The sequence below is a fragment of the Pan paniscus genome, chromosome 14 (genome assembly GCF_029289425.2).
Source record: "Pan paniscus chromosome 14, NHGRI_mPanPan1-v2.0_pri, whole genome shotgun sequence".
Classification (NCBI taxonomy): Eukaryota; Metazoa; Chordata; class Mammalia; order Primates; family Hominidae; genus Pan; species Pan paniscus.
This window is the reverse complement of record NC_073263.2, coordinates 23,630,068-23,645,436: the sequence shown is the minus strand read 5'-3', so window position 1 is coordinate 23,645,436 and position 15,369 is coordinate 23,630,068. Positions and strand designations below refer to the sequence as shown.

At 47.9% G+C, this 15,369-nt stretch overlaps 1 protein-coding gene across 2 annotated transcripts in view; it reads right to left on the bottom strand.

Annotated features, from left to right (window-relative positions):
• Positions 1-15,369, bottom strand: part of SPATA13 (spermatogenesis associated 13) — a 328,520-nt gene that overhangs the window by 285,202 nt on the left and 27,949 nt on the right. The window contains exon 3 of one of the 2 annotated variants that reach the window (XM_057299639.2): positions 4,347-4,381. The exons of the other annotated variant lie outside the window; for it this stretch is intronic. Within the exon in view, the coding sequence (XP_057155622.2) occupies positions 4,347-4,381 (35 nt within the window). The remainder of the gene's footprint in view (positions 1-4,346; positions 4,382-15,369) is intronic. 2 annotated transcript variants of the gene reach the window in all.

Genomic DNA, 15,369 nt, shown 5'->3' with positions numbered 1-15,369 from the left:
TGGCTCACGCCTATAATCCCAGCACTTTGGGAGGCTAAGGCTGGGTGGATCACCTGAGGTCAGGAGTTCGAGACCAGCCTGGCCAACATGGTGAAACCCCATGTCTACACAAAAATTAGCCAGGCATGGTGGCAGGTGCCTGTAGTCCCAGCTACTCGGGAGGCTGAGACAGGAGAATTGCTTGAATCTGGGAGGTGGAGGCTGCAGTGAGATGAGATTGCACTCCAGCCTTGAAGAGATAGAGCAAGACTCCATCTCAAAAAAAAAAAAAAAAAAAAAGAAAGAAAGAAAGAAAAGAGAAAAGAAACATTAAGATTTTCCAACAACTGACTGGGCGCAGTGGCTCACACCTGTAATCCCAGCACTTTGGGAGGCCGAGGCAGGCAGATCACGAGGTCAGGAGATCGAGACCATCCTGCCTAATACGGTGAAACCCCATCTCTACTAAAAATATAAAAAATTAGTCGGGCGTGGTGGCGGGCACCTGTAGTCCCAGCTACTAGGGAGGCTGAGACAGGAGAATGGTGTGAACCCGGGAGGCGGAGCTTGCAGTGAGCCAAGATCGTGCCACTGCACTCCAGCCTGGGAGACAGAGTGAGACTCCATCTCAAAAAAAAAAAAAAAAAAGATTTTCCAACAACCTTCACAGAGTATGACTTCAATTAACATCTGGTGAATAATGCCCAATCGCAGCGTATACAGTCACAGATTAAGAGATCATTTGGTCAAATTTCGACATTCAAAACAATTAGAGACAAGTCAGTCCTTGAGCATTTATGTGTGAGTACAATGCAGCCCAATGTAGCTTTTCTGCCTGACACTGGTTTTTAATTTTTATATTTTTTGTTAAAAGACAAGGTCTCGTTCTGTCACCCAGACTGGAGTAGAGTGGTACAATCATAGCTCACTGCAGCCTCAAACTCCTGGGATCAAGTGATCCTCCTGACTCAGCTTCCAAAGTAGCTGGGACTACAGGTGCAACTCACTGTCTGCCCTATGCCTGATATTCTCTTAATCATCTTTATGCAAGCTATGCTTTGAGCAAACAGGCATCTTCAGGATTCTCCAAACTTTCTTTCCTTATGCTGTGCTCCGCACTTGGAATACTCCCCATTCTCTGTCAACTCCCAGAAATGCTCCAGCCCTTCTTAGAGGCCAGCTCCTCTCTCCTGCCTCTCCTAATACCTTCCTTTCTGTGGAAACTCAATATACCTTCCTTATATATTGTGTTCTACTTTATAATGCAGGTGTGCATACACAGACATGCACATGTTTATGAGCCACTCCAATTATTTATTTATTGAGATGGAGTCTCAATCTGTCACACAGGCTGGAGTGCAGTGTCTCGATCTAGGCCCAGTGCAACCACCGCCTCCTGGGTTCAAGCAATTATCTGCCTCAGCCTCCTGAGTAGCTGGGATTATAGGCACCCACCACCATGCCCAGCTAATTTTTGTATTTTTAGTAGAGACCGGTTTTCACCATCTCAGCCAGGCTGGTCTTGAACTCCTGACCTTGTGATCCACCCGCCTCAGCCTTCCAAAGTGCTGGAATTATAGGCATGAGTCACCTCGCCCGGCCCAAATTATTTATTTTTATGCCCACTTTTAGCATAAAGTGCCTTGTAAATAACATGTACTAAAAAGTATTCATCGAATTTAACTGAAATGTCTCTTAATTAACTGCATGACTTCTGCTTTAATAGAAATGAAAATCATACTACTGCTTATTACAATGTAAGTTAAATTTTATAGATGGATTATCTGAATAGTTTAGCCTGATGGACTGTTAAAGGTCAAATACAATTCGTTTAAGGTTCAACAGCTCCCTCTTACGGCCTCTGAGGGAAACTGGGCTTGTGGGCCAAGAATGGTTTCCAACTCGAATGGATTGTGAATCTGCTTTTAAAATACTAATATATTCTACTTAAGCATTAATGAAAAATTTGATTAAGGTTAAAAAACAAAAAAGTTTTCATAAAGTCACATGTACATAGCACTATATTTTTGCCTTTTTCATAACTTAGAACAATGTCAACTGCATATTGGTTAAAAGTTCAAGCACTCTAACTATAAAATGAAATGCTTAAGTTTGAAATGGAACAGTTTAAAACAAGGAACTAAGTAAAATACCAAAACATTAAAACACACAGATCTCAACAAAATCCAAATTCCTCAAGTCATCATCCCAAATGTTGGTGTGTTTCATGCCAACAGGGAGAAGCTGTATGCAGCTGGTTAAGTCTGGCTGTCGGTGAGGCTTGGTGCTCTGAGGTGGACTTCCTAAGATAGAAGCTGGAGTCCGCACCTCACACAATGAGTGCAATAAAGATAGAGCTTAAAGGTAAGCTTCAATAAACGTAGATGTCTGAATTCTGACATGGGGGCAAAGAGGTGTGGCTGGCCTGAAAACCGCAGAAAGACTCCAGGGAGAGAGAGATGAGACTCCTAACCCTACCAGTCTTCACTGGCATGTTGAAATCTATGCCTGTGAACGCTAATGTGACCTCACTGATAACAGAAGCTTTTCCTAAACACCAAATGATTCTCTACCCTTGGACTCCCATTGCTCTACAGAGCCCTAAGCTGCCTAGGATTCCAACGAGTATTTCAAAAAGTCGTGTTTTTTTTAGCAGTCCTATTTTATTTTTTAAATAAAATCTGACCTCAGAGAAGCATTATCATTAATGATATTTATTCTAATTATAAACTACGCACAAGAGGAAGAAAGAGAATACACTAGTAATATTCTGCTCAAGAAAAGTTTTCTAGCTATTTAGCATGTGACATTAAAAGTGCTTTAAAATACACATAAATATTTGGCTAGGTGATGGATCTTTAAGTTCACAAACAAAACATAATTACAAAAGTATGCAGAAATTTCAACTAGCTCCACTGCTATCAAACCATACAGTATGTTATAAAACTATATACTGTTTTTCTTTTATAAATAAGAATCATATAACTTAGGAGCCCCTTCTTTAGACACGTTCACTTTCCCTGAATATCAACCAAATTCTAATACGTCTGTTGAGATCCACCCAATCAGATATGCCTCAGTATTCTTCTGCATCCTAAATATTTGAAATGTCCTAAAACAGACAAATTAAGTTTTTCATACTTTGTCATAATTATTTCTCGAGTGTGCACCAAATGCTTTTGAAGTAACACACAAAGATATGTGACTGATAATCCACTCATATGATAAGCAAAATGTTGGAACCTAAATGCTGTAATGTAATTCTTCTCACGAACAAATGTGAATAGTTAAAAATTTTTTTAAAAATGCATCAGTTAAGTAAAACACAGGAAAAATAGCAAATGAAAAGTCAATGTCAGGTGAGGCCTATGGTGCAGATCAATAAGTAACCCTCTGCTGAAACATCAAACAAGCAGCGCTCACCTCGCCAATTAGCTGTGCCTCTGTGTCATCATTGGCTATTAATGCATAGACCTCTCAGGTTTTCTGAGACCTAAACATAATCTCAAATTAAATTATCTAAATTTTGTATTGTCTAGCTCGTTAAAGATTTTCAGAAGCTGCGTTCCACTTTAATTGGAGAAAAAGGAATTTAAAAAGATATTTCATTTATTACCTAAAAGACCTTCCTCAGATTCTTTGTTAGTCTTTAGTTGGGTCCAACAGGTAAATCACAGTTACAAATAATGCTAAGATGGAAAAAACGATCTTTTGCAACATTTCTATATGTCCATCAGAAAAGACATACAGAGGTTAAATCTGTATGTCCATTTTGACCTTACAACTATGAAGTGGTTTGTAATACAGTTTAATCTACAACAGGACTTAAGTATGTCATATTTATGAACACATGCACATTTATATTAAAATGTGTTCAACTCTAAGGTTATATTCATCCAGTAACAAACATACAAAACCCAAAACACTCCCAGGTTTTTATCACAGTAAAGTATCTTAAAATGTAAGACTCGTGATTGGTTTTCCACGGGTGTAAGGTGATTCATTTGTATTTGCTTTCAAAACAAAATCATTCCCAAGTTTGCATATAAATGGATTGGCCACACTAGCAGAACATTTAGTAGCAATAGTGCAGATTAATGAAATCCATGTAGGGTCTAAAATTTTGCTAAGAGGAGGCCTCACTTCACAAGGAGGAAGTCATGTCAAATACCTTGACAGAGGATATGTTTTGAAAGTCAAGAAAAGTGTGAAACCATCAAATTTGAGTGATTTTAACAGTATGTTACAGAGGTAACATATGGATTACGGAGTTAACATGCAGATTATACGATCTGCAAATGGAGGTAGGATTTAAAGGAGAAAGAAGGAGGAAGGAGAGGGAAGACCGGACTCGAGGCCCTTCTTACCGAGTTTCTGCACCAGCTACTCTTGAAGACAAGCTCTGGAAAGGAAAAAAATGAGTTGTTTTAGTGCACAGATGTGTGAAAACAGGTTAGCTGAGGTTAAATCGGAATGCCAGACAGAGTCCATCTGATCTAAAAAATATATGTAAACAAAGGTGTATATATACATATGTGTGTATATCTTACATATACATATATACACACACAAACACAGACACACGTACATCTCTCACATGGCCTTAAGAGCAGAATTTTAGAGCACGGAGAAAAGCTCTGCCCAAGAGATTTAGATTTAGATCACACTGTGCGTTTTCAAGCTCTAAGCCCTGGGTTTCGAATCCTCTGAATTCAGGTCAAGCACGTGGGCTTACGTAGGTTCTGGTTCGGGTCCACCACTCACTTGCTGCACGCCCAGGCAAATTATTCTATTCCTCGGATGAGGATAAGAGAATTGTGAGCATTAACTGAGTTATCGTCTCAGAGCAGTGCCTGGCACGTGTGAGCATGTGTAAATGCATGCTGTTATTTTGGAGATTTGTTCTCTATTCGTAACTCAGGAGTGCTCACTCATCTACTGATGTTACCTCAGCTCTCTGCCCTGGCCCAGGGCTGGGCCCCATGGGAAGGATGTCTGCCCCCTGACCCTGTCACCTCCTCCCACACTTCGGGCGATCCTCACTACCTCCTGCCTCCCTGAGGCTGCTGAGTCTGTGTTAGGCCCCACTTGGTGTTCATCACACCCTCCATGGGCTCCACCATCCACTGTCATTCAGTAACTAAAACTGTATTTATTGAAGGCTGGGCATGAGCCTGGGCAGGGGCAGCGCCATCCTGCACCAGCCCTGGGTTCTCTGCACCCTGGGATTTGTCAGACTCATGTTATCGTGCAGCTGCCAGGCCTGGCGATGGGGGGCAGAGCCACCACCCTAGTGCTGAACTGGGGCACAATCCATGTCCCAGAGTGCCTTCCAGGGGCCTTTCTGGAAGAGAACTTCTGGAAGAGAACACTGGGGACACGCAGCTCAGGACGACTGAAAGCCAGGAAGGAGAGGGAGCGGGGAGGTACCCCCACAGCCCTGCAGGCCATGCCCGGGCCCTGGACACTGAGCCTGCTTAGGAAGAGTCAGTGGAGGTCAAGGTAAACCCAGTGGCCCTGCTTGGCTATGGGCAGAGAAGGGCACTTTTGAGCCTAGCATTGTGGGTGTGGCTTGCATCATAGCTACCCAGGCACCAAAGGACGCTCCCAATTCTTCCAGCAAGAATTTGAGAAACGTGAGAAGTTAATTAAATAAAATTGGTGTGACATCCAGGGTGATGTCAGAAATGGGAAGATGTCACATCTGGATCCAAATGGAAATGGTAGCTACTGGGAAACAGCTCTCCCAGCCTCAGGAAGAGCCGCAGCTGCTTCCTGGAGGGTCCAGGGCCACGTCCTGGAGGATGGAGCACTCCAGGGGTGGGCAGGGATGGACCCGACTGGCCTCCACCCCTCACAGGAGGAGCCAGGAGTAGGGCTGAAGGACAAGCCACAAACACAATTCCGGGCAGGTCTTGGGTGTCTGAGAAAGACAGACGCAGAGTCCCGAGTCCTGCCAGGGACTTAGAACGGGGCTCTGCCATTTTCCTTGTGGAGCTCAGAACCATGCCACGTGTCACTGTGGCTCACACTACTGCAGCCAACACACACACACCGCGTACCCTCCAAGTCACTGTGGAGCCAAGGAGCCGCGACATCCGAGAGCAGAAGGACGAAGGACAGAAGCGTGTCTTTGATGCTCAAATCCCACTGCCTGAGGAAATGCCTCTGTGTTTTAAATTATCTCTAAGAACCAACAACTTCATTTTGCTGGGGTCATGAGGGGACTATGACGTGTCACCAGCCGAGGCTCACCTTGGCATGGTTTGGCTGGAAAGACCCCAGAAACAGTGGACCTAGGAATGGGGGGGGGCTGCCAGGGGTCGCCCCAAAGGGGAAGGATCAGGAAGGCCGGGGGTGTCCTGGCTGGTCTGACCTTCTAGGGAATGGCAGGGAAAAACCTTCTGGGATGAACCATGAGCAGAAAAGAAGCCCCATGAGTGGGCAATGGTGAGAGTGAAGCAGAGGGGCCAGGTGGCCCCTGGCTCAGGGTCAGGCCTGACTCAGCTCACAACAGGGTCATATTCAGGTTTTTTATTAAATTACTGCTAACAGAGAGGGGATGCCACAGGAGAAACAAGCTTGGAAGCAGGGCTGTCCCCGAAATTAGGTTTTCCTCACATGTACTTTGAAGAAAGGATTTTCTTAAAATGTACAGTCCAGCTAGTTCCTCTCAGCAAAAGGTAAATTGCTAAGGCTTTTACTTAGGTTCTCTGAGTATTTGGGAAAAAAATTAAATAATGTCATGTGTCTACTTTAGAGTAAACTCTGGCTTTCAGCGATGTTTTTGCTTATAAGACTTTTTGTATCTATTCCTCTCTTGTTAAGAGTCACAGAGGTCATTGTTTACTATAAAAATCCAGTGGCCAGGCACGGTGGCTCACACCTGTAATCCCAGCACTTTGGGAGGCTGAGGCAGGCGGATCATGAGGTCAGGAAATCAAGACCATCCTGCCTAACACGGTGAAACCCCGTTATCTACTAAAAATACAAAAAAATTAGCCAGGCGTGATGGCAGGTACCTGTAGTCCCAGCTACTCGGGAGGCTGAGGCAGGAGAATGGCATCAACCCAGGAGGTGGAGCTTGCAGTGAGCCCAGATAGCGCCACTGCACTCCAGCCTGGGCGACACAGCGAGACTCTGTCTCAAAAAAAAAAAAAAAAAAAAAATCCAGAAAGTGCCAAAAAGGGAACCTGGATCTCAGAACTACAGCAATCCTGTGGAAATCTTAACCAAAAGGGAGAAGACAGGAACTGAAATAACTTGTGTGAATAACACCCTTAATTCACAATTGAAATCAGGATTTGTTTCCTCTCATCAGTTTCACTAAACCACTTACCTTCCTTTTAAAGGAAGTGGTTAAATAACAATAGTAAATTTTAGGAGAAGACATACACTATTTTGTTACAAACTAACAGACCACAGGATGAAGGCCTTTACCTGGATGATCCACTTGCACTTAATGAATAAATGTATTTTCTCTTTCTTATGATTTTCAAATATTATTTTCTCTAGCTTACTTTATTGTAAGACTACAGTATACAGTACATATAACATGCAAAATATGTGTTCATCCACTGACACATTATCGGTAAGGCTTCTGGTCAATAGCAGGCTATTAGTAGTTAAGTTTTGGGGGAGTCAAAGGTTACATGCAGGTTTTGAAAGGCCCCAGAAACAGTGGGGCCATTTCTGCCTGGGGGAAGGGGGGTGTGTTGGTGCCCCCGAGTTGTCAACTTTAGTTATGATGAGGTCATTAGGGTGAGAGCCTAATCCAATATGACTTGTGTCCTAATGGAAAGGGAGACTCTGGACACAGACATGCACACAGGGAGAATGCAATGTGGAGACTGGAGTTAAGCTACCAAGAACTGGGAGAAGGGCTGGGCCCCGACCTTCCCTGGCACCTGCAAAAGGAGCATGGCCCTGCTGACCCTGTGGCCTCCAGCCTCCAGGACAGCGAGGCAAACCATTTCTGTTGTCAAAGCCACTCAACTGTGGCACAGCAGCCCTAGCAAGCGTATACAGCCCCTTTGCGTGACGGGTTTGGAGGCTCTGACTCTAGCACACTCCAGACTTGCACATCGAGTCAGTACAGCACGACAGCTTAAAACAGGCTCTGCAGTCAGAAAGGCCTACAGTCCATTACCCACTCTCAATAACCTCATGAACAACATGACCAGGCTGAGCTCTGATTTTCTCATGGGTCAAACGGCCATGACTGTATGCAGCACCCAAGCCTTCGAGGTTTTTAGAGGACAAAATAAATGAACACATGTGGCACTCCTAACACTGCAGACTGTTGGCAGCCTCGTCTTCTGGGGCAAAAAAAAAAAAAAAGTGGAAAAAAAAAAAGACTGTAAGGGACAAGGAGCAAGTGGGTGGTAAGGAATGAAAGCGATGGGTGTAGGTTACTCTTTCAAAACATTTTCTCACAAAAGGCAAATTAGAGATCAATAAGATCTTGGAAGCATTCACAAGGTCAAGGAAAAAGTACCTTTTTAGGATAAGGGCGACTTAAGCTTGTGTGTAGATTTCTTGTCCCCATTCTCAGAGTAGGCAGAATCCTGGGCACTGTCCCCAAGCAGTGTCCCAGGTATGGGGGCAAGGCACAAGGGTGAGGGGGCTGCCCATGGGCCCCAGAGCTGGGACAAACCAGGAGGGAAACTGAGCAGCAAGTGGCAGAGGATCGTCAGCCCAGTGGGTGAGGGAGGGGAGGAATGGGGGCTGGCGGTGGGCATGCAATGCTGTGGAAGCCAGGGTGCTCAGATGAAATCAGAGTTCCACTTACAGAGCAGGAGCTGAGCTGAGGAGAAGTTCCTTGGGAGAAAGAGCATGAAACAGTGCAGCACGCGTGGGGAGACAGGAAGAGCTCTAAGCCCATTTCAGTGGGAGAAGAGGCGGCTGAGGTTTTTCCATGTCTGCGCAGGTTGCCATGTACCCCCCACCCTGGCTCTGGGCTCAGCCACATGGGCTGCAGCCAGTGGGGTATTAGCAAAGGGGTGACAATGGGCCCTTGGAAAGCTCACACAGTGTGGCTTTGCTTGCTCCCCACTCTGCCGTCACGGTGAGAAGGTGTCGGGCTGGCCTGCTGGATGAGGGAGACTTGTGGCCCAGGTGCACCCTGTCCCCAGCCACAGCTGGGGAGTGCCAGCCACAGGAGGGAGCCCAGCCCAAGCCCGTGAAAGCCCCGACCTGCAGACGCATAAACCAAACAGATGCCACTGTCTGCAGCCACGGGGCTTAGGGTGGTGTTCTGGGCATTGCTGTGGCAACACTGACTGTTGCAGTGGGCATGACTGCTCCTATGCCCGTGCCATTCCCAGCAAGGCAGGTGCTGTAATCACAGGCTTGCAGCCTGCACCCCGCCCACCACACACTTGGGGGTCGGCTGCGGGAGACGGGGAGGGAACAGACTCCAGGAGCTTGTCAGGGCAGAAAAAGATCAACCAGGGGAGCCCCTGAGAGGGGAAGACCATGAACTTGATCAACATGGCCAACTCGAAGGGCCAAGTGAGAAGCCTATCAAAATTGCCATATGCTTGTCCTCTCCCACTCCTTGGAGACAGTAGGCACAGCCTTTGTCTCTGTCCTGTTGTACTAGAGGACACCCTAATGGTGTACCTGGGTGGTGTGTACTTCTCAAGATACTGACCAACCACGAGCATCTGCTGGTGATGTCCCCCTGCCTGGGGGCAACCTTGACCAAGATAGAAGAGAGTTTCATCTGTGAGCTGCCCTATGCCTCAGAGGCTAAAAGTACTTTGGTCCTTAAGTAGAAAGTAGTTACCTGTTCTGGAGGAGTCCCTAGACCCTTCTACCCGTGATGGAGGGTCTGGCTGTGACGCAGGTGAAAAGATTCCCCAGGAAAGAGACTGATACCTCTGCAGGCTTTCATCATAGGCCGGTTACACACCTGGCTTCTTGACAGTGTGTTTGCCAGTGACACAGGTCCCTCTCATCCCTGCTGGGGCCCATGGTCAGATGCAATGGCTGCAAGAAACCACTGCCTTCATCTTCTCAGTGAGTCATCAGCAAGTTTTGTTTAGGGTGGTGGGCAAGCCCCGGTCCCTGTGCCTGTGAGTTTTACAATCCGTAGGGGGAGGCGGAGGTGCACATTGAAGCCTCCGCTGCAAGTTTAAAGAAGAAGGCTGAGCATTCTGGGTCTGTGGGTTCATCCCTCATGGTCCCCCAAGTTTGCCTGTGCAGGTGGGCTCTGCCCCTAAGTTCCAGGCCATCTACCCAGGCTAGCACCAGCAGGCTGGACAGATGGCTGCTTGGCCAGAGCTGAAGACTATGTTCTCTGCATGCCCCCTGCCAGGAAGGATGTTGGAGACTCCCAGGCTCCTGCTTAACTAGTAGAGTTAGAGCCTGGTGTTTTCAGCCACACCAAGAGAAGAAAGCAAGACAGGGCCAGTGCCTTGTTGGTGGATCTGAGGGTCCTGGTGCATGGGACATGCTAGTCTGTATCCATATCAGGCCCATCAGGAGCATGGCCAGCCCACAGCTGGAGGGCATCAGCCAGCCAGGACAGGGAGCGTGGCAACAGAATTCCAGGTTCTGTCCTCACCAGCAGGGACACTCTCAACCACCTGCTGCTGGGTCGCCACATTCTCCAGGGGAGGGCAGCAAGCCAGACCTGCCCAGAACGGTCTCAGGGATCCTTGAGTCCTCAGCACTTGGGCCCAGACCAGCTGCGGAATGTGAGACAGCATGAGATGGCCAAGCCGGCCGGCACTGCCTCAGAAATGAAAGGAAGGGAAATTCCTAGAACCAGGTGCTCAGGGTGGATGCCCACTCCCCTGGGAGGCAGGTGGGAGCTCTGAGTGCTGATCCAGGCTGGGAGGTGGCACCCAGGCAAGATGGGTCTCGCTGGGCTGAAGCAGCCTTGTTTTCCTGCAGTGTGGCTCTACAGGGAGGGGCCCACGGCCAGGTGGTCAGGACCTGGGGAGAAACCAAAGCCAAGGTTGCAGCGGAGTCAGCAAACTGCAGAGTGCAGGCATATCCCAGCAGTATGGGTGCAGAGGGAAAGACAGAAGAAAGCAGTAAGGCAGAGAGGGAACATTCCTCTAGGACAATCCGAGGGGTCTCCATTCCCTGGGACCTCAGTCACCAGTGGGGCAAAGCATTTAGCAACCATTTGACATGCTGGAATGGCAAACCATTCCCAGAACCAGGTGCTCAGGGTGGATTCTAGGAATGGTTTGCCAACCAGCACGTCCCATGCACCAGGGCCCTCAGATCCACCAACAAGGCACTGGCCCTGCCTTGCTTGCCAAGATACCATCCAGGCCTTGGGTGAATTGCCCCATGGAGGAGCAGGAGGGAGGGAGGAGTGGGGAGGAAGATTCATGGGAGGAAGAAAGGATGGAGGAAGGAAGTAGACTGCTGGGAGGAGAAGCAGATCCAACTCAGGCCACAGGTGGAGGAGCTTCCAGGCAGGAGGGAATCAAGGGACTGTGAAAGGAAAATAAATCTTGGGACCCCGAAATCACTAAGCCCAAGGGAAAAGTCAAGCTGGGGTTAGGCAAACCTGCCTCCCATTCTATTCCTAAATAACATAGCTACAAAGATGAAAAAAAAAAAAAGCTACATACCTCCCTCACAACATGCCCACAAGGAAACTCCTCAAGATCTTTACCCTAAAACAATTCTGCTGAATTTCACTTTGGTGATGTAAAGTGATAGCTTCTCTTCATAGATGCGGAACAAAGAACAGAACTCAAAGTCATCTATCTGCTCATCTGAGGCAAATGCATATCTGATTGCTTCCTCTGCCCCACTGTTTATATAAAAATGCAGATTCGCTGAGCCAGACTAAGAAGCGACTACTATCCCCTCTCACATATAAATTGTTTAATTCAGTGAAAGGCTGATCATAGATCCAAAAAGAATGCAACCATTTATCTCTTATCTACCTATGACCTGGAAGCCCCCTCCCCACTTCGAGTGGTCCCACCTTTCAGGACAAAACCAGTGTACATCTTACATGTATTTGATTGATGTCTCATATCTCCCTAAAATGTGTAAAACCAAGCTTTACCCTAACTGCCTTGTGCACATGTTGTCAGGACTGCCTGTAAACCAAAAATAAAATTGTAAGCCCCCCAACCATCTGAATGGATGTCTCCTCTTGGCCAAGGGCATTCCAAAGTTAACCTGAAAAAGTTATTTAGGCCAGGATGGAAGGGAGGTAAGACATGCCTCATTATACCCTCCTCCTTTTTGGAATTCAAAAAAAGCCGACCAGAGTTAACATCAACAGACCTTAAGTCTGATAAGAAACATTTACAATCTGTTTTCTCTGAAGCCCGCTACCTGGAGGCTTCATCTATATGATAAAACTTTGGTCTCCACCACCCCTTATCATCCTAACCCAAACATTCCTTTCTATTGATTCTAGGTCTTTAGATAGTAACCTAACTCTTTCAATCAATTGCCATTCAGAAAATTTTAAAATCTACCTATGACCTGGAACAATCCCACACCCTGCTTCAAGTTGTCCCATCTTTCCAGACCAAACCAATGTACATCTTACATGTCTTTGACTGAAGTCTCATGTCTCCCTAAAATGTCTAAAACTAGGCTGTAGCCCAACCACCTAGGGCACGTGTTCTCAGGATCTCCTGAGGGCTGTGTCATAGCTCATGGGTCACTCATATTTGGCTCAGAATGAATCCCTTCAAATATTTTACAGAGTGTGATTCTTTTCATTGACAGTAACCTTGGCAAAATAAACTTTCTAAATTAATGGAGACCTATCTCAGATACTTTTGGTTCACAGGACCATGGGAGAAGGGTGGCCCTCCTTGCTGGACCAGCTGAGCCTCTCACTTCCACATGGCGATGTCTGGGATGCACTGAACTAAATGTGTCAGCTCCAGGAAGAACCAGACCAGAGTTTAGGTGGGGACAGCAGGCTGGCTGAGGTTTTCAGGGCACCCTCAGCAGGGCCTGGCAGAGTTCTTGGGTACCCACAGCAAAGAGACCTACCCCACGTAATGGATGGCACGGCCCTGGCAGCAGAGAGCCCGCTGGCTGAGGCCACTGCTCAGCACCTCTTGTGCTGCTCCTTGTTCCTGATTCTGTTTGGCAAGAGCAGCCCCCAACTCCCCCACTTGGTCCCAGAGCTATGCTTTCCCCCCTCTTCCCTCCTCCTTGGCTGAATGGCTGTCTGGGGCCTGTGGGTCATTCTATCAGTGAGTAATTTTCATGGACAGGAGCTGCAGAAGATAGGCCTGAGAGCCATCAGGGGATGGGGGCAGTGAGGTAGGAGTACATGGGGGTGGACAGGGAGCTGGGGGCCAAAGGTTTCCAGGTCTCTGCCAGGTGACTCACAGCAGACTCACCTCTGCCTTCCTCAGCTGGCCCAGGCCTGCTGCCTCCTCCAGTGTTCCCCTTCCCTTCATATTAAACACAGCTTCAGTCCACACTCTAGATTGCTCTTTTCTTTCTTGATCTCTCTCTCTCTCTTTCTCTCCCCTCCCCTTCTCCTGCTCTCCTGCTCCCTACCTCTTATCTGAAGTCACCACCAACAAGACCGTCCGCCTGGAGAGCTGTGGAGGGGCTGGGGGCACCGCCCTCTTTCATGGTGGCCCATGACGAAGGCACTAAGAGCTGCCGGCTATGGAGCATCAGCGTCAAGAACAGCCAGCCCCAGGGACAGGGCCTGGCCATTCCAGCTGGACAAGGAGTCAAGGCTTTGCAGGTGTTCTCTTTCTCTGAGATGAAGGAAAACTGAAAGAAGAGCCCCTCAGCCCACAACCTTCAGGAGTGAATTCAGGTGCATTTTCTCCTGAAATTTACAGATAACCTGGTCTGATCATCAAGAGCTTTAGGTGACTGAAATCTCTTTATGTGTTGTGCAATAAATGACCCGAGGGCACACAGTGTGTGGCTGTGGTCACAAGCTCTCCCTCAGCACACCAGCTTGAACCTCCTTCCTTAACCTTCACAGGGACACACACCTGGGTGGTTCGGCTCCCATGAGTGGGGCTGCTGCAGACAGGAATCATTCACACACTTTGCAGCCTGGTCTGCAGAGCAGCCTTTGGGCCGCGCCTGCCTCCATTTCCCCCCAGGACTTCTGGGTTATGCTTGAGGTAGAGCTAATTTCTGTCCTTTCTTGGGGTGGCATGTGCACCCAGATCATGAAGACAATAAATATTGTTTATTAAGTCTCACCATGCATTGAGTATATGTAATATTTCATTTAATCTTCACAGTGAATGCATGAGCTGAGTAGTACTGTTACTCTTAAATTTAAAATGAAAAAACCCTGGCTGGGCTTGGTGGCTCACACCTGTGATCCCAGCACTTTGGGAGGCCAAGGTGGATGGATCACTTGAGACCAGAAGTTCAAGACCAGCCTGGCCACCATAGCCATTTTTAGTAGAAAAGCTGTCTCTACTAAAAATACAAAAAATTATCCAGGTGTGGTGGTGCCACCTATAATCCCAGCTATTCAGGAGGCTGAGGCATGAGAACTACTTGAACCTGGGAGGCAGAGGTCGCAGTGGGCCAAGTTCGCACCACTACACTTCAGCCTGGGCTGACAGAGGGAGACTGCACCTCAAAAGAAAAAAGAAAAAGCCCCAAGCCTTGCAACTTAAACATCACCCAGCTTGTCCCTGGTGCAGCAGGATTTTGAACCCAGCAGTCAGTCGCCCCAGGGGCCAGCTACTGACCACAGACATGACACCCACTCACTGAGCCCAGTCCCCTCCACAGGCAAGCCTCACCCCTCAAAGATGCAAGCAGTGGCCTAGCCTGGCCTTTCCTCTGACCAGAGGCTGGCCCTAAACATGTCACTCAGCAGAAGGGTATTAAACTCTGCAGAGGGCTCAGAGCCTCAGGGCCACCAGGCAACCGGCACAGGCCCTTGCAATGCTTGGCAATCAGGAGAGGCACTGACAGAGGTGACTACAGTGCCAGAGGGCAGCTAAGGGCCAGCAGGAAGGTCACACTCAGCTGAGGGGACACTGGACGGGAGGCCTTGTGCACAAGCTGGCCTTCAGACTGCATCCTAGAGGGGAGGCTGGCCCAGAATGACAAAACTGTGACAAAGCCCAGGCAATGCCACAGCATCCTCCTTCCAGAGAGGGGCTTCATGTTAATCATCGAGCGAGGGCATCCTCTCCCCCTACACCATCGACGTGGCTTCCCTGCGCTCTTAGAGTAAAATCCCAGAACAGCAGCCCTTGTCAGAAGCTGGCACATGAATGCAAGGGCACCAGGAGCTTGGGCTGCATGTCCCGGTGCTCTCCCAGCTCCACCACGTGTAGGCTGGCCTCGTTGCAACTCAGCTCCCCAGCTGTTAAAATGGGACCATAGCCGTGCAAGCCCCTAAGACAACTGTGGTGACCAAATCAGCTGGCACCTCCCAGAGTT